The 20,222-nt window shown below is 39.4% G+C and overlaps 1 protein-coding gene across 1 annotated transcript in view; it reads left to right on the top strand.

Annotated features, from left to right (window-relative positions):
* The window catches only part of ctnnd2a (catenin (cadherin-associated protein), delta 2a), a 291,359-nt gene that overhangs the window by 29,477 nt on the left and 241,660 nt on the right, over nt 1-20,222 (top strand). The window contains exon 2 of the mRNA XM_041066353.1: nt 13,067-13,197. Coding sequence (XP_040922287.1) covers nt 13,067-13,197 — 131 coding nt within the window. The remainder of the gene's footprint in view (nt 1-13,066; nt 13,198-20,222) is intronic.

Raw genomic sequence — 20,222 nt, 5'->3', positions numbered from 1 at the left:
TAGGTCAACCATCTCACTGCCTCCCAGCTGCCTGGCTGAGCTGTGTGCATATATGTGAGTTTGTGTATGTGCGTTTTTGTAGGAGTGTGTGTGTGTGTGTGTGCTCCAGGCTACAACAACAATAACAACAACAACAATTAAAATATATTTGTTTTTTCTCCTTTAAGAGAAATCCATTAAATATTAATTTTTGCTATAGAGTGCCAAATAATTGGTGTACTTAGGGTAACACAGTAGAGTATATCATAGAAATGCTACAATGGCAGTAGCTGGGGGTATTGATTGAAATAATCAATGATGCTGCCTCTGTCGGCTGCTTACACTGGGGCTTTTGATAGTGAGCAAAACAAGCCTCAGGCATCAGATCACAGATGTCTGTGACCAGCCTCCCGAATCTGCTGGAGCCATGAGTCGCACCCACCTCTGGTCTGTGGTCTGGTATGGCCTTTCCTAGGGTTATCTGAACATGTTCATATCTCCTGAGGGGGTGGGGGGTGGAATTTATGTTTAACAGACCTTCAACTCACATTTTCAAGATGTGCGTATACTGTAGACATTCACACCTCCTTTTAGCACAGAAGCACCAAATGCTTCATGCACCAATTTGTAGATTTGCACAAAATTGCTTTTGCATCAATTTATGTATTAGTGATTTACATTCTTGTGAAGTCCATTGTAAGAATGTGTTGTGTGAATGTGTGTTCAGTACCATACGTCTACTGAAAATGTGTCCATACAAAAATGATGATACATGATTATAGTTTTTCAGATATATTTGTTTCTATTTGAACAAAATCCTTTTCTTAACATAAAAGGAAATCACTATGTGACTTTTTCCAATTTTCTTGATATGGAAAGATGGGGTCATAGGAATATACACTTACAGGTTATACAGCAACCTTGTAATAAATCCACAACATACATTCAACAACCTATACATACACTTGCTAGTGTTGTCTGTTTCCGTCAGTTTTATTTTTGTACTTTGAGTTATTATTAAGTCTTAAAATAACATTTTCTATTAATTTCCTCTACTCACTATTCATGCATCAGCAAACCTTGCTTGATTTTTTTTTCTCTATATAATTTTTGATTTAATTTCTAACTGCAATTGGTCAAATAACTATGAAACTGAAAACCACAGATGCAAACATTAAGTTTTATTAATGGAGGTCGTCAGACAGGAGATGAGCTGTTGTCTGAAATCTAAAAAGGAAAACGATAAGGTGCTTGTTAGGCAACATAACTTTGTGGAACAGGGGGGCTACTTTAATATTTACTCTGATGTCCCCATGCTGTAAAATCTTTGACTTTGGCCACAGGAAAGCTTTAAAGTTTAAGCACTGTGTACAATCCCAGGGATGAACCCTTTAATACCTCATTAATTAATGTTTAAATACTAGGAAATTGAACTTCTAGCATGTAGAACTTCTTTCGCAATGAATAAATTGCTGTCAAACGTAAAAATAAAGCTATTATTTTTGTGATCTTTTCAATTCATAAACATTCTACATAAGAGAATAAATATTTTTAGTTGTGTGTGTGTGTGTGTGTGCGTGTGTGTGTGTGTGTGCATTTATCTACATGCATGTAACATGCACGCTCTCCATCTCACAGCAATGCTGAGTTATGCATTATTCAGAATTTAATATTAGGCATTACACGGCGGTAAATTGGAGCTATCAATCATCCAAGACATTCTATGTGCCAGACTTTTGGGGATCATTTTTGAAAGGCAAAAGGAAATCAGGAGTGAGTTATTGGCTGGGGAAATTGGGTGTGGAAATTTCTAATTATTATTTCTTCATTTTCCCAGCTTTGCCTCATGCTGAAGACATTAGCATCGTTAGCGATATGTTAGGGGTGATTATTATTCCAGCTCTTGAGGATGCTGGTCAAGTGTGCTCAGCTAATGTTATTAGATATTCAAAACCCCAAAGACAAATTTCTATTGAATGTACATGTTCTTCATTTTGAGCATTTGAGTATAAACAGGAGAACATTCAGTCAATTTTAATAAAGCCATCATGGGTCATAGCAACAGATAGACTTCACTTCACTTAGACCCAGTGGAATACGTTAAGTGTGTGTGTTCAAATGTGCATGTCTTTTTCCATGAATGCTTGTGGGCTCAAGAGACTCCCCATCAGAAGCCATAATTTTCAGAGAGTGGCTTTGAGTCATCAAAAATGTGGTTGAATATGCATGAATAGCCCTGTCACACAGCCATTTTAGAAACATTTGTCTTTGAAATGTTATATGGCGTATTAGCTCCTCTAGGTCAATTTAACTATGTCAAAGGGAAATACTAACTGAATACTGCCTGTATCCAGTGCAGAATTTGTTTGGGTGTGTTTTTCTTAAAGCCGGTCCACCAAAAATAAAAGTCCTACACAGACACTAGACTCAAGAACCAGCCCTGAATTGGAACTGGTTCCAAATAAATTTGAAATGGAAATGAAGCTAGTAAATTATAGTCAATGTGCAAGAGAGGAAGTCCTCCAAATCAGGACAGGAGTTCTACTTGTGTATGGCTAGTAAGAGAACATTTATACTTTTTTGTTATTTTACCTTTTAACCAGAAACAATCCCAAATCAAATAGTCATGTTTGAATTCTATGTTTATGGCAGCCTGAAACTGCAGGAAACATCCTCTGTTCTCTCTTCTTTCTCTCTATGCAAAGTTATTACTAAATTCCTGTCTGTTTACACTAACGGCCAGCCTTAATTAATAGTTATGGACATTCAATGGACATCTTTTTTTTTCATCTGGACTTGAGCCAGAGCTAAATAATGTATCACTAAAACTCTTATGGCAATATACCTTCCATTTCTGGGCCCCATTACAGCGCTTGCTTTAAGACATTGCTACACAATTACTCAAATGACGTGCCTCATATATCCAGCGCAGCAGAGTTCAATTCAATCTAAAGCATCAGTGGTAAACATAGGGTTGTAGTGACAGCCTCTCAGGAGTAATTTGCTGTATAAGACAGAAAGGTGGTAGGTAATCCTGCTTCAATATTTCAGTTGCAAGGCATGTTAAAGTAAAAGACATTAGTAAAAAAGACTGACTGTCCTTTCCTTGAGTATTAAGCCTTGTTTTTCTGCTGTCACTATCTTTGACGTTTCTTCAGCAGACATGAATAAGTCACACCAGAACACAAAAAGTGACTGATAAACAAGTTGTTAGTTCACAGGCAGTGTCTATGAATGCTTGTAATACCTACACGAAGTAGAGATGAAAATTAAGAGTAATGAAGACAGGTTATTATTATCAAATCCTGATATATATGTAATAGGCAAAAAGAGTGAACTAAAAGTCTTTTAATAAACCAAAAATCACTGGAAGTGTCCAGGGCCAGGAAACAAAAACTCAAATAACCAAAAATCATCCACGCAGGAGAAAAATACTCAGAAACAAAACCAAATGAAAATACAAAATGTTCTTACTTGAAAACAGAGGAAACCAAGGTAAGTCCATGAGGTGGGAAAAAATGCAAGGCACAGGTACAGGAACGAACATGGGGAAGACACAGACTCACGTACAGACTTGGGTATCAACACGGGTATTGACACAGACTTGGGCATGGACAAACCGACAAGGACACAGGGAAATAACAAGACTTAAATACATAAGGTAATGGGACAGGAAGTAGAACAAGACAAGATGCACAAGGGCCATGATTAAAAAAAAAAAAAAAAAACAGGAACAGTGAACAAAACTTAACAAACTAAACAAGAATCTGAAAACGTCCAAATGTCCACAAAAGAGATCCAAACATAACAAAAGGGTACAGAGAACAGCGCCCTTAGGGATTAGTCATGGCAAGTACAGTTGTCAGTTTTCAACTTACACTGTTTAATTTCTCAAATTAAATTCAACATGCAAATCTAATAAATAACATAGCAAGGTACCAATTTATCAAATCCCAACCTGTCATGTGTTTTGATTTTAGTTGTAAGATACTGCTGTTGAAAGCAGCACTTACTGCATATGTCAGATAATCTGTTTTTAGACCCAGAGGACATATAATGGAGCATGTCATGCCTGTATTGACTGTGTCTCTGGTGCTGTTGAACGATCAATGCAGTTGTTGGTCACTTTTGGTCAAGTGTTTTTAATGACCATGTGGACTGTGTCTTCCTCAGTTATTTTTACTTTATATCTTCTTACAGTTTAACAGATGACTATATTACAAATAGTTAAATGACTTACAATGACCTATACTCAAGAGAGCAACATGTTGAATAGTTTTTTTTTTTGTTGTTTTTTTTTTGTTGTTCATTTTAGCTAGAGTTTGAGCTAGGCTGCTAAGGCAAAATTCTCTAGAAACAGGAAATAGCATAACTCTAATGTTCTTGGTTGTTCTTTGTTACGAATACTTTAGCCAGGCAGTATTGGAGTACGGCCATTAGGTGAGATGGAATTGCTCTAGGTTACAGTGACGACATCAGTCGTTGTGGCCAGTAAGTGTGAATGTGAACTCAGGTGCTTATCGGGCCTTAGAAATATTTAAAATTCTTTATTCCTGTCTTCTTCTGCAGGGAAGGGATTTTACATTGCCATTCCCAGTATTATCTTATGTAAATATATTTCTGGTAAATCTTTACATGTTAAATTTTTAAATTATTTTAACCCCTTAACATTCCTGCCAAATTTGCCAAAAACGCCTGTCAACTTTCAACACAAAACAAATGCGCCAAAACGAAGAAACGAAGGAGAAATAGTGGTATATATTTTCGAACTGGAACAATCCGACTGCTATATTCGATCATTTATGGACCTAAAAACATATGTTTTTGACTGTATTTTTCCCCTGGACGTGATTCTTTGGACATTTTGGGACAAAACAAGACCATTTTTGTTGTTGTCGCTGTGCGTGTTGGAACCGCAGGGTGCGTAGAGGAAAAATAAAAACAATAAGAGTTGACATTATTACTTTGATGTTTTTTTTGAAGATGGTTTAGTTGTGTCTACAGTTGTTGTATCTTGTAAATGTTTATATCACTGAAAAGATAAGACTCTCAGCTTTCACATACTGCACGTGCACCACCTTAAATGTAGTAGTTATGTAGGTACGATAAAACACAGAAATGCCCGAGAAGTAGCATCTTAAAATTCCAATGGCCCGGACTGAAAGTAAGGGAAGATGTATCTTCACAGATACAGTTAATAATAACATTAACAGTGCCACTTCACTCCTCAAGTGTCTCAGTGAGCCTTGACAGCGTGCCAACATACACAATATCAAAACCCTGAATCTGAGGCAGCTAAATGGAATTCAGCCATTATTAATTTCATTACTTACACCTGTGCTTCTCCTGCTGTGCCATGTCAAAATGTCATCCATGATGAACGATAATTGTGTGTTAGCATAGATCTGCAGGAGGATTCTGGCCCTATTTCGCATCCCCAAGGAACCTCCTTTTTTCAGTCCTTTCCAACCTAGAATGCATTTCAAAGCTTTGTAAATATTTCAGCATTGTCATTTCATGTGAAGGGGAGAAAGCATGCTTTTGATTGTGTTCCTTAGAGGAGCTACCCACTCAAACATGCTGAAGACAATGGCTTCCTGATCACGCAATACTTGGGACCCTGGCCTGGGGATGGGACGCCAAACCTCAAAGTATATTCTGAAGACCACAATACTGATAGTATAAAAAGAAACTGAGATGTACATATTCAAAAAAATAAAAAAATTAAACCACAACTCCGGACATTTTGAATTTTAGCAGTCAGGTCATGGTGTGATCATGGGTCAGAGCTGCCCATCCTGCTGTATAAGTGAAGAAAGCAGAACTGCAGAACTGTGGATGAATACAATAGTTTCAGTCATCCTTACAGAATGACTGCAGTGGCAGCACTTCAAACTGTCATACGTCACATGACTGCTACAAGTCTTTACTTTTCAGACCGCTCATCAGAGATTGATGATTATTGTTACTGATGGCCATTATCAAAGGCAAACTTAATGTAGAAGGAGGCAGTTGCAGGTTGTAAAATAGTGAATATATTGGTAGTAGTAAAACTTGGTGGGAGTTTTTCTTTTGTCATTTACACTTTGTTTTCCTAGGACGTCTACTTAAAGGCTAAGTCCTCTGCCATGCTTTCGAAAACAGGTGGCTTTAAGCTTTTCATGTCTCATATGGGGATGGGCCAAATGAAATGTTGGGCCATTATTCCTGCTCAGCTCAACAGCAAGCCACACACAACACAGAATGCGCTACAATTAAATGTGTCCCCAGAGTTCCGAAAGCCCCCTCTAAGCTGAGGTTCCTGTTCAGTAGAACATCTATTCAGTAGAAGTACAACTGCACCTGCGGTTTCCAGTGATGCGTATTAATTTTTTTTAAAAATTGTGATTCAGATGATTCAATCTACCAGAATGCACTTATCAATATCACTCAAACCATGCTTCACTTGCTGAATGCAGTAGTATTTGTTGATTGTATTTGTCAGTTTATGAAATATTATGAATATTGGATTAGAAAGCAGTTGGAAAATAGGGGTTTATCTGATGAGCTGACGCCACAAAGCACTGTTCCTCAAAGTCAGTAAATGCAAACAACCACACTTGGAAGGCAATAATGAGTCAGCTACGCAGTTAAGATTTGCAAATCTTCCTAAAAGTACAATGAAAGAAAAAATAGGTACAGATATTTGGACTTGTCTAAACGGGTGTAAATAATAATGGCTACATTTCACATAGGTGTGCCAGTTCCAGGGTTGTGGTATTGTGCAGGCTGGCACATTGGCATGGCTTACTGGCACAGCTAAACTGAATGAAGCCATCATTAATGTTATTAGTCACACCTGTGATTTTCCTGCCATGAGAGAGGTCTATCATGCATATTTCAAAATACAATAGGCTTAAGTGCTTCTGGATTGTTTGTGGACAACCACAGCACAAAACCATTGCCAAGGAATGGCAGATTAAATTATCGATGGAGCACATGTTTACATAGGTTCATACTGTTATGGCAGGTCAGGGCCTCCAGTTCAGTTGCCAGAGGTGTTTACTGTAGAAAAACAACTGTGGGACTCTTTCCTCTGCCCACTGACTTTCACGTTTGGCTGTCAGCCAGCTGGTGTAATATGGTCTTTGCTGAGGTTCTGGTTGCTCAGAAGCCAAACTCTGGTGACTCATCTCCACTCAGGAGGGGAGATGCCAGACACAGAAGTGGTGTTTGTCAAGTGAGAGTGAAAATAACCATATGCAGGCCATCTTGCTAGCATCTTTTATTTACCGACACCACCCTGTCTGGCCTGCAGTTTGTCTGCTGACTATCTGACTCGCTGATAGACTGGCTGGATGTTTGATTTGCAGGCTGTCTGGATCCACACTGACTTGTTTGCTGTCTGTGTAAGCTGAATGACTTGCTTGATGCTAATGGCTCACTTACCCTCCATGTCTGCCTAATTAGCTCTCTAAATGACATTACTATATATCAATATTGCTCTTAAAACAGTTTAAAACTATAAAACACTAATAGCATCTAGTGCCTCTTTTAAAAAGAGATCCTGCTATATTTCTGTTAAGAAAACCCCTCATTATACCACTTTGAATGTTTACACTGTGCCAAACAGTGGCGGTTCTACATTGAATTACTCCCTGGGCGAGACCCCCTCTGAGCGCCCCCCCTCAACCCTAACCCTAACCCTAACCCTAAACCCTAATCCATGAACAGCCATGTTTCATTATAACAATATTTATAATAGGGGTGTGCGATATGACGATATTAGATCGTGAAGACGATCTTGTTGTTGATGATCTGCCAGAGGAGAGAGATCGTATTATTGTCTATAGGGCACATTCTATTAATTGCAGCCCTATGCTTGCGCACAGAAGCGCGGGAAGTTTTTTTTTCCTTGGGCAACTAACAGCCCGCTTCACATGAACATGACCAACCAATCATGCCGAAGTATGAGCAGTGCTGATTTTTTTTTTTTTTTACTAGCCTCGCTGTTTTAGTCAAGGTGTAGCGGGTAGCCATGGTGACTACGAAAGTGAAAGCTTGGAGTTGGTCCCCAAAAAGAACTCCACTTCAGTCGTATGGACAGTGTTGGGGAGTAACGGAGTTCATGTAACGGCGTTACGTATTCAGAATACCTAACGTAACGCTGCTTCTGTCTTGGCCAACGCATTCCTGTCCCGGCTCTGTGTTGCCGGCTGTGGCTCAAGCTCTTGCTCCTGCTGCTCCTCGTCCGACTCCATTCTGACCGACTGATCAGGCGAATAGCTCATTTATTTTCGTTTGTTTTTGTGGAAAACAAAACAAACTGGGAAATGCATCGGGTTGCCTTCGTTCATTTAAAAAATAAATATAAACTTGTGAAACAGAGAAGTATCGTCACGTAATCCATTGATTTCAACAATGTAACTGTATTCTGAATACTATCTATTTAAACTGTAACTGTAATGGAATACAGTTTCTCATAATTTGTACTCTGAATACGTAACGCCGTTACATGTATTCCGTTACTCCCCAACACTGCGTATGGAACTGGTTTGGGTTTTCTCCAAACGACAAAGCGCAAACACAACGAACCTCTTTAACCACCTGAAGAGGCAGCATCCGGAACTATTTGGTGAGAGCCAAGCAGCGAGGCCAACCACACATCAGCCAGTGGTAACGGCTAAAGACATTACACAGAAACAACCAACTATAACACAAGCCTTTGATAAAAGCACGCCATATGAGAGAAGTAGTAAACCGTGGAAAGAGGTGACTTTTTTTTGCCTTTATAACTAAGTTTTTACAAAGAAAATAGTTGGTTCTAAATTAACTTCACTGTAAAAATGAACTGTGATAAAATCGTGATCATGATTTTACCATTAAAAAATCGTGATGTGATATTTTTGCCATATCGCTCACCCCTAATTTATAACAATCTCCAACTCCAACACTGCCAAAACAATTTAGAAATTTAAGTTATCAGAAATTTAATAAATATACTCTATATACCTAAAAGTGGCAAAAATATACACAATCACACATAACAACAGCAGAGAATAACAATGATTTAAAATAAAAACTATAATTTTATTATTTTAGAAAAATAAAAAAAAGAATAATATACAAATACAATGTAGAATAAATATTCTGAATAGCACAAATTCTTCATCACACAAATGAAAACACACTAAAGGAAATCTAATTATAACACTATTGCACTAAGAGCAGCAAACAAAAACTAAAACTAAAACCTGACCTTTCTGGCCTTGATGCAAAATCATCAATAATGTCATCATACGAAATCTGCTCCCCTATTGAGTGATTGATACTGATGACAGCAAGGCCAGTGAGCCGTTCCTTAGACATTTTGACCTCAGGTACGACTTGATCAATTTTAGCTTTGAAAAGCTCCTCTGTACAGTGGATCCCCCCTCCCTCCCTGTCTGTTTCATTTGGGAAAGACCCACAGGTGAACTGTCCCCCGCACCCCCCTCCATTTTCCCTTCCACACACAGATTCTTAGCTCAGCACCTTCTCAGCAAGTAGGGGCACCTGCAGCTGCAGGGGGCGGCAATTTGCTCATTCCCTACACAGTAATATCATAGATAATAGAAAACCGCTTAGTGGCGCAGATGATTTTTTTTTCACGTGGTTGTGCCGCCCCCCATGCAATGCGGCCCCGGATGGCTGCCCGGTTCGCCCGCGCCAAAAACCGCCACTGGTGCCAAACAAAGCGGACATAACGCTGCCCTGCCGACTCTGCCTTTTCCACAGAAGTCAGAAAGGCGCCAAAACGAAGACGGTTCTGTGACCACCTCTTCTGCTGGCTTATTGCTGCACCACATAGACCCCTCCCCATTCCTTGTTACTGGACAAGAATAAGGGCCCAACATAGCATTCGTGAACAGGCTGTGTAAAAGGTGATAACGAATGAAATTGCACTGCAGAAGCGCACACGCGCTAGTATGTGTACACAATGTGTGAGAAGCTAGGACAGATTCAGATCTCTACATCAAACGTTAAATGTTAAAACTATCAGCAAATTGTAAAGTAAGAGACTCCATGATTAAATCCCACACTCAATCAGTTCATTATTTGGTCTTTTACTGAAGTTGGGGCTGCTGTATTGACAAAATCCTGTCCCCATGGTGTGTCTTACTAAAACTCACAGACTAATTTCGTGATTTTTCTCTCTCTCTCTCTCTCTCTCTCTCTCTCTCTCTCTCTCTCTCTCTCTCTCTCTCTCTCTGTAGGCTCTTAGCTCAGACAGGAAGGAAGCACAGAGGATGATTTAAAACAATTCCAATTCATGTTACAGAAGCAGGGTCAAATTCTATCTAAAGTTTCTAAATCACAATCAACTTTTTTGTGAGACACTTTGCTTAGAATGTGCAGTTTGCTGCAGCAATAGTAAGTGTATAGAGAGTGTCATGTCATGTCATCATCTGCTGCTTATCTGGGTCCAGGCCCAGGTCGCGGGGCCGACTCCACTTCGGGCGGCAATGCACCGAAGTCCACAATGCACCGAAGTCCTATGGCACCTCCACGGGTGGTGTGGGCCAACTTTTTGGTGTAACCCTGAGAGACTGAGTCTCATGCTCTACCAACTGAGCTAACCGGGCAAGGGCGTATAGAGAGTGTCTCAACCTTAAATGTGTGAAGTGTTATTCCAGACCAATCAAACCTGTCCTCCAAGTCAAGCACATGGAAATATAAATTAATGCAGCTCTGCTGTCAAAAAAATCTCTTTGCCATATAAATTAATAAAAATTAACCTAACATACAATCATGTTTCAGGCAATTGTTTGGCATTTATGCGTAGTATATGATCTATAGCTGGTCATCTCTCTGTACTGCTAAAATATGAGGACTATATCTACACATAGAGCAGAAAAAAGATTCTAGTGTCAGTGTTCATAGCATTTAAAATACTGCAGTGCCTCATATTATAGATGGCTCAATTTAGTGTCAAATGTGTGTAAAATGATGCATCTATTATCATTCCAGAGTATCTAGACCTTATATGATGAACTACGGCAAAGAGAGAAGACAGATGTATCTGTGCAGGACTGGTCGTAATTTGTTACAGTTGGTGAGGTGGTGTTTGATGATGGTTGAGACCCAAGTGAATCATTGGGAGAGAGACTCACCTCTTTGAAATGAAGTGTCACTTAGAGACACATGTTACTTTCCTGTATCCTGAATAAAATAATTTATGGCCATGTGGGGCATCACATGAATCTGTATTTACACAACTGTAGACATGCTTAAAAATATTAAATGCAATTTTCTATTCATTCTTTTTTTTTGTCAGACTTAAGTGTGTGAAAGATCCATCTTGAATAATGTTTAAAGTCATGGTTTATCTATAATAGCACTATTTCCCATTGCGTAAAAAAGGCTACACATGACAACTGTATTGCAACTGGTACTGACTAGGACAAATACAAATAATGCTATTAACCAAAATTGGTCATCAAATTTAGATTTTTTTTTTTTTTTTAAGTGCAATAATTTATTTTCAGACCACCTGAATTTAAAGTAATTTAAAGTAATAAAAAAACACCCTCCCCTTTCTTAGCCCTCTAATCTGTAATCCATCCCACCTCCATGTTATACCTTCAGTCCCACCCCAGCAGTCTTCAACTGGCTATAATACTAATAACAAAGGCAGTAATAAAGATAATTGCACAAAGGTGCATGACAGAGAAGGGAAAAACACACACACACAAACAAAAGGGAGACAATAGAATCATACGTACATCTCCACCTACTGACCCACTTATTTTAGCATTCCTACACAGAGTTCTATGAGTCATTCCAATTTGTTATTCCAGCTAAGTAGTGAAATAAGATGTAAATGGAACCTACATTTTACTGAACTCAGCCTTCTTCCCCTAGTTTGAAGGCTGAACCTGTTATGATAGAGCTTGGGGGTTGGGGATGCAGCATACTGTCTATCTACCTCTGCTATACCATCAGGGAACTCCTTCAGTTTAGAAATATTCTCTCTCTCTCTTTTTTTTTTTTTTTTACTATTTGCTTCATAGCTGATAATATGGCCATGCAGCCCTGCATACCCTGTAGCATGGGGTTCAAAAGAAGAGTGGAGGCAACCAAATACTTTGGGAAAAAAGGTATTAGCTTCACCTTGCACGAGTTACACACAATGCACACAATGCCTCTTGTCTGACTGGCAAGTAAACTCTAGGGTGAAATTTAGGACCCGTAAGTCATATCAAGGACAGCTGTAGTGCAAGCACAGACCTTTCTATTCTCTTCCATTGACCAGTCAATGAGAGAGAGGTCAACTTTTAGATTTTAGTTAATTAACACCCGTGAGTGCAGAGTAGCTGTACAAGAAGCTTCAGTCCCATAGTTCAGCTGCGTCTCAAGGGCCTGGGACTAATAGTAACAATAATAAACAGAATTGTCTGGTCCTCTGGTTTGGGGGGCAAACTGTGTTTTCCAGAAACTTCAATAAGAACAGATTCCATGAAAATAAGATGTTCACACCACGCTTACATTCCGATGCCAAGACCTGTTTTCCCGGTCTTCCAGCTGGGCTTGTAAATCTGTGTTCTCAGCTTGCAGGAAGGCTGAAGGCTTTTCCCTCACATGTCTCCCTCCATGTCCTCCTTGCACCTCTCCTGTCTCACAGTTTGAAAACTTCTGTTCTAAAGAATCATTTCACATCATTCTCAGGTGCTTTGATCAATGCTATTATTTGTATCTAGATTTTGGAAAACTGCATGTACTAGTTTGGCAAAAATCAGGTATGTCAAAATTCAAATTCACTATCTTCCAACATAAAAGATGCTGCATATGAAAAATAGGCCATATGACAGAGAGGCTGTTTTGAAGAAGCCACAAGTCCTGCACTGTTGCTGCAATACTGCTACTCCAAATCAGGCATAGATGGATAATCTGGCATAGATGCAAGGTGGCAGAAGAGTCTCCTTCCATCTAAACAAAGTAGATTTATTGAGCTTACTGAATTGACATTGACATGACCCATTTTTACTTGCCTCTTTTTCCTCAACTTTGTACTTTTACAACTGCAAGCTTAACAAGAATGCTTCTTCTTTGTGTGTATTAATATTAGCAATGCCAGTACCAGAGCAGCCTGCAGAGCAAGAGAAGGGGGCCATGGTTCCCCCTGTGATGCCAGCATCCAATGGAGACAGATCTGAGACAGAGACGACTTCTTCCATCCTTGCCTCTGTGAAAGAGCAGGTAGGAACTCTCCCATGTACATCTGTCAAACCTGTATTGTGGTTACTTGGACAAGAAAGGCACATTTTTGCTTTTGGTTGCCTCTCTCTTTCTTCTTGCTCATTCCTCTTCTGTCCGCTCATAGCCCTTGAACAGCTTGCTATAAGGCTAGTCAGGAGGTTGTCACTGTTATTCAGTGAAAAAAGGCGCTTTGCTGTTTTAAAGTGTTTAAAAGAAACCTAAGATTGATTGCTGCCAAGGGAATGCGAGAGTGTAATGGACGGAAATGATGGAGATTACAGGGTGAGAGCTGTAGCCAAGAAGGCATAATTGAAATAGTCATTAAAATCAAGGCAATTACTCGATGGGGAGCGTTGTAAGGTAGCTTGCAGCCCTGCAAGAGGACAGGCCGGGACGTGACGCTGCCTGGTTTCAGGTTAGCGTGAGGAACATGAAAGAGGAAAGGACAAGAGGACATAGAGAGGGGAGAAATGGAGTCAGGTGGGTGGTGAGTTTTGTGTGAGAGAGGAGGAAGATGTGTGCAGAACTATAACAATTTACATGTTTCCCATTGGATGTTACTGAGATTGAGGTGTTGGACTAAGAAGGGGAGGGTGAGAAAACAGGGAAGGAAAGGAAGGAGACAGAAAAAGGGAATGATTGGAGGGAAAGTGTGATTGATACAATGAGTTTGTGCGAGTGGGACTCCTCTTAAAAAAAAAAAAAGGATGAGTTTAACAGCCTTGGTTACTATAGGGCACGTGTTGTGTTAGTTTGCACAATTAAATTAGCTGACTTCTCTGTGTGTTTATTTTATACTTTATTGAAGTATATAGAAAAACAAAGAACCTCACAGACAAATGTTAATGAAAAGACATTTTGTGTCCCCAGTCCCTCTGTAAAAAAAAAAAAAAAAGAAATCTCAGGTACACACTAATTGCATTTGGTGATTTGTGTTTAGCCTTGGCCTTATTCCTTTGTGTAATGCAATGCTGTTTCATTTTCAATTTAGCTCATCAGCAAATGTAATGCACCATAGATTTATCATTTTGCCTATCTACATTGACTCTAAAACTCTCTTTCATTTAATACCACTTTACATTTACCCTTACCGAATGAAGGACAAGTGCTGATGGCAATTTAAGCTTTTTTTTTTCCTTGTGCAAATGGCATTCATTTGTGTGTTTTTATTCTCCACCAGAGAACCTCTCAGTGCTCTCACATTACTGAATCAGTGAAGCAAGCAGGGTTTAGTCAGATCCATGCATTGGACCAGATATTTTTTTTTAAACCACAGCTCTACTCACGTATTCAGGAGAGCAGGAGAGAGAGGGTAACAGAAGTTACCCAAAAGGAGATATATCACAGGACTGTTGGACTAAATCTGTTGGTATAGCGCTGCTTACCTCAGTGTTTGGCACTGGGGAAAGAAATAAGATATGCTTACTGACATATCCTTGAGAAACGTATTTGTCCTCCAGGTGCTCCATTGGAGCTGATTAGTGATCAGCAGTAGAGGACAGGGGCTTGACTACATAGTTACTAAATAGTATGGGTTTGACAGTAACTACTACATTCACATGCAGTAAATCACATTTTTCAGAAGAAATAATTTGAAATTGATAGTAAATGTAAGAGATCAGAGGTGTAGGCAAGCTATAATTTCTCCACAAATTGTTTTTCCACTCTCATTTTGACTGTATGTCAAGTCCTATTGTATTAATGTCTCTGCACTTGTCTCAGCAAAATACATTTATTGCATTGATTTTGTCTCTACAATTTAGTTTTAAAATAAGTAGTAGCAAAGAAGAACATACCTGCTGTAATCATCCCTCCCTTTGTGGCACTACAGTGTTAGATGGTGATATGGTAGCGTGGCTGTTTTGATAGATATGATGTACTCGCCTTCAGCTGCACAACAACATGATATTTCATATATAATGCTTTTCAACACCATCTGCACATTGATGTCTTCACATAACTGTGTCATCACTAATCTGTGCGGACAGCACAGAAGTGTGATATTATGTCCTCATGTCACAACATCTTAAATAGAACATTGATTTCTACTCAGTCCACAATTTATGGGTTGTTCTGTGCGCTACAGGTATGTGTGTGCATACATTTGCAAGTGTGTAACAGATGCGTAACGTAAATGTGTGAGAAAAGGTTAACTCTAAATATAGCTCTTGTGCTCCTAATAATAATAATAATAATAAATGCTCCAGTAACCTAGCCCCACTCCTACTGTGGAACATCATCATGCCTAATGCACACCTTTCTCCACTGTGGTGTTCCAGTGAGGATACACACATGACTTAGGTTCCATTTAACAGACACCATCTGTTGTAAAGTGTGTGCATGTTTTTCTGGTGGTAAAGGAAAAAGTGACATGTGGTATCTTTGTGTTAGTGAAATGACTTCCTACCATTTTTAGCCCTGGGGGTTTGTTAAAGGATTTCAAGAATGAAACACCATTAGAAATGGGAAGTTGTTTGTGACACCATTCATAGGTTTATGAAGGGATGTTTTAAAGCTTTGAGATTTACGTACTTGCTGCTGTGTTTGCAGCTTAATGGGCCAGAAAATCCACTCTTGTGAAGCAGGATGGATATTAAATATCACTGAGGTGATAGAAGCATGTTGATTCAATCTGAATATTTCCTTAAGTTACCCATACTCCATGTCTTTGCTTAAACCAGCAAGTTTTTATCCCTTTCCTCTGCACAAAAACATCCATCACTTCCGAGACTGATTCATATTTCATATGATACCTGAACATTTTCTTGATTATCATGGTTCTCAGTCCGTTCTTAATGTGCCACAGCTGGAAAAACAAGTGTTCTCCCTTATAATTTGATTGGCCAGCTGAGATACTTAAAACTCACTGGATTAGAATAAAATGAGTCAGTGTGCACTATGCATAGCTTACAGGACAGCTGAGATATATTCTCTCCTTTACACTTTCTGTTGAATATGTGATTTTGTGGAAAAACACCTGGTGGCCTGATAGTTTCTTGGTCCATGGGCACTGGCCCATTTGGTCCCGGGCCCAGTTCTCATAAGGAAAGGTTTGTCCAACTTTCCACACAGTGACCCAGTCTAACAGGCAACTTGCTTACTGAGTGCAAATGCAGTACTCTGGTAAGGTCCCTGAAATTTAATCAAGATACATGACACTGGAAAGCTTACAACTTGTAATCCTGCTACTTTTGTTTTTGCATGCACTCAGTCGGGGGATGTGTGGCCTTCTGGGACCAACCAAGTAGTAGAAACTTGGAATGAACAGTTCTCTGTGTAGTGCACTCATTATCACTAATAACTCCCTCTGTCAGCCTGGGGTTGCTGAAGGTGTGCCATGTGTTTCCTCCAAAATACTACTACTTTTGTCATCTTAACTAGGAAGGCACACAGAACTTCACAACATTCCCTCAGATTTGTCATGAAGTCAGATTGTATTTTAAAACTAACTCCAGTAACGTGTGGGTAAAGTAAAAAAAAAAAAAAAAAGCATTTATGCTTTTTCAAATGTATCCTTTATTACTGTTACATAATTCTCAAAATTACTGTCTATTCACACCCTAGAATTGAGTAGGAAAGATCGTCCTTCGTGAGTTTCCCTTTTTAAGTTGACAAAAAGTCAGGGGTCAAATTTAATATATATATATTAGTGCTGTCAAGAAATTAAAAAAAATAAGAGATTAATTAATTATGATCTGTAATTAAATGATCTAATTAATCTCATTTTTAATCTCACCTAAAAATTGCTGAGAAAAGCACTCAACTTGAGGTATTTTTCATTTAAATTCATTATTACATTATTGTGGCAGATCTAAAGATTGATATAGAACAAAAAATGACTTTATAAAGTCATTTATTGTTTTTAAACACACTTGAACAGATGCATCCATTTACAATCTGCTGTGTTCTTTTGTCAAACTCCAAATAATTAGGAAATACAAATAAAATAAAACATCAGGTCCTTATAAAGTGCCATAAGTTAACATAAAAAAACAGTAACAACAGTTTTCTGAGTAATACAACACTAAACTTATTGCTTTTCCTCTGCTTCAGATAATAAAAAATAAATAAAACAGACCCATCAATCACAGTGCTGTAAGTTAGCACATCAAAAGTAACATAGTTCATCACAAAGTGCTGAAATAACATCAAGCAATCACTTCTAGTAGGCTACAGAGGACATAGCAGCTATGCTGACCTCGTGCCTCTTATTTCTCCTTCTTCAGCCAGTCGATGAGACAGACCAGCTTGGTCACATTTTCAGGGAGCAAGGCTGCCCTTTTCTTTTGCACTATGTGGCCTGCGAGGCTAAACAGTCTCTCACAGGGTATGGAGGTTGCCGGGGAGGCCAGGTACTTGCGTGCTAGGACTGACAGCTTTTCATAGGCTCCTGAGTGAGCATACCACCACTGCAGGGGACAGTCATCAATACTGATGCTGGGCTCTGCTCTGTAGCGCTGCAGCTCTCCAGACTCCATTCCATCTTCTGAGTCAGAGTCGGACCCCAGCAGGAGAGTGCTCCTCCTCTTCTTCTTCTGAGCATCATCCTCTGTGGAGGGCTGGAGAGTAGCTGCTCTTCTGGGCTCTGCTGCTTGGAGCATGTTCTCCAGACTGGTCCACACCTGAAGGAATGAATGAATAAATGGACAGGTGGATGAATGAATGAGTGGCTTTGTCTGAAATGGCCAACAATCTTGCGGCACTTTGCCAGAACACCGGCAAACCCACTGCTATCGAGGCAGACCGTGATGGTTTCTGGAGAATGTGAGCATTGCAGGCAATGTGCTCATATGGAAGCACTCTCATAGCAGCCAGCATGTTTGCTGCACTGTCTGTACCGATGGTGGATTATATCTTGTTTTCAATTCCCCAGTCATTTGCCACCTTGAGGAACTGTTCGGCGCATTTATCAGCAAAATACCTGGTTTCTGTTTTCATGACGGTCAGTGCAAATGAGTTAAGGTTCCACTCATCATCAATAAATTGTCCGGTCACCCCCAAATAGCTGTGGTTGCCAGCTGAGGTCCAGTGATCTCCGGTTATAGCAACATAGTTGGGCGAATCCTCCACCAAAATCTCAAGTTTATTTTTCTTTTCGGCGTCGTACATCTTGCTGATTTGGGTCGTCACTGTAGTCCTGCACGGTGACTTGTATGATGGGTCATTGGACGCAGTTTGCAACACCTCTGTTAACCCCTCGTCTTCCACTATGTTTATCGGCCTGCAGTTCATCGCTATCCACTTGGCAAGAACATTCGTTAGCCTGTCATTTGCAGACTTGCTCATACGCGGGGTATTCTCCTCGAGTTTAGTTTGGCGAAGAGCTTTGCTACGGCTCGCTAAATTGCTAACGTCTTCGCTGCTAACCTTAGCTGTGGCTGCACTCGCGACTGGGTGCTTTGCATTGATGTGGTAGGCTAAACTTGAGCTGCTTCGGTGGTAAGCAAACTCTTTCTTACACAGAAGGCACGTCACTTTACCTTTATTAATGGTGCCGTCGGGGTGTTTTTGAAATGTAAATTTCCTGTTCATTGGGCCAACAACTCTCACATGCTCTTCCATTTTCATTCTCCTCTCTGTTATCACCGCTCCTCACCTTGCCCTCCAAACACAATGACAGCCAATCAATGTCCACTTCAGGGTGTGAGTGACCATTGCGTCCCACCCCCAACAACTCAAGCACGAGAAGCACAACACATAAAAACGGATTTTATAAAAACGAAACGGTAAAGTTAGAGATTGAAAATTAGATTAACGCGATAAAAAAAATTTACGCGCTATGACTGTAATTAATTAATCGCACTTAACGCGATATATATATATGTGTGTGTGTGTGTCAGAAAGCTCATCAGACTATCTGCTTCATGCAAAATCTCCACATTCTCAGATGACTGTCAATTGGCTATCTCTCTTGTTAAATTTTTCAGGGTTAACGACTCCTCTACTCCTACAGTTTGAGGCATTTGAGTTTCTCAAGATGCTTTGCACCATGTTGCATCATGTCTCAACTTGCCTAAGGAGAGCTTCACAGAGACCAATTTAACCAGCGCTGATTTGCTCCACAATATCAGTTTTCTGCATATTTTTATTTAGCTGGAGTTAATGTCCTGGTCCATTTCTGAAATGAGCCCTGGCAGTTCAAACTTGTTTCTTGCTAAATTGTAATCTGCATGTTTTCTCATGTTTTGCACTATGCCTGATTGATACTGTGATACTTCCATGATTCCACCTATAATGAGTTTAATGAAAGCTGTTTGTTGTCCTAAACACCCAGCAGGCAGTTAATCTTTCCCTAGAAAAATACTCTGGCTTAAAAGAGGTGATGCATCGTATTTTTCATCTCCACATTGTAGCATCTAGCCAATTTATTGTTTTCAAATTACACTCTATAATTGATAGATTAAAGTTATTTGGTGTTATGGACTGGTGAACAATTATGCAACTTTAGAACCAGAAAAACAGGAAAAAGACAGCAAAGGCTGCAGAGTACAAATTATGTTCAATTATTGAGTAGTCATGGAAAAAAAAATCTTTTGGAGGCACAATATTTTTAGTTTGTTTGAAAAATTCCAGAGTGTTATGTTCTGTTAGATCCTGCTGGCTGCTTGAATTAATACAGGTTTTTTTTTTTTTTTTTAACGTCTGGATGCTGTCTTTCAAATAAAATGAAATGAAATCTGCCTTTCATATTGGATGTGTAATTATCTTGTGCTGTTATTAGGGGCTCTGACTGTTTCCATTACTCGTTACATTTGAGTGCTTTATGTAGATCAATTTTCCTTCTTTTCCTAACCTGAAATTATAGACTCCCACCTGTGATAATGCATGCAAGCACCATTTCAATGGCTGATATTGTTACATGAAATATTCCGTTTTTCTTTTCATTTTTTTTGTTGGACATTTTGTGGAAACAAATCACTGATGTTCCCACGATGTTGCAAACTAATCCAGCTAAGTTCTCCAACCATACTGCAGCCACCACCATGCAACCAAACATTGTCCTTGGTCACAGTCCCATGGGAAGA

This window comes from Toxotes jaculatrix, chromosome 20, assembly GCF_017976425.1.
Source record: "Toxotes jaculatrix isolate fToxJac2 chromosome 20, fToxJac2.pri, whole genome shotgun sequence".
NCBI lineage: Eukaryota > Metazoa > Chordata > Actinopteri > Toxotidae > Toxotes > Toxotes jaculatrix.
This window is presented reverse-complemented; position numbering and strand designations above follow the sequence as displayed.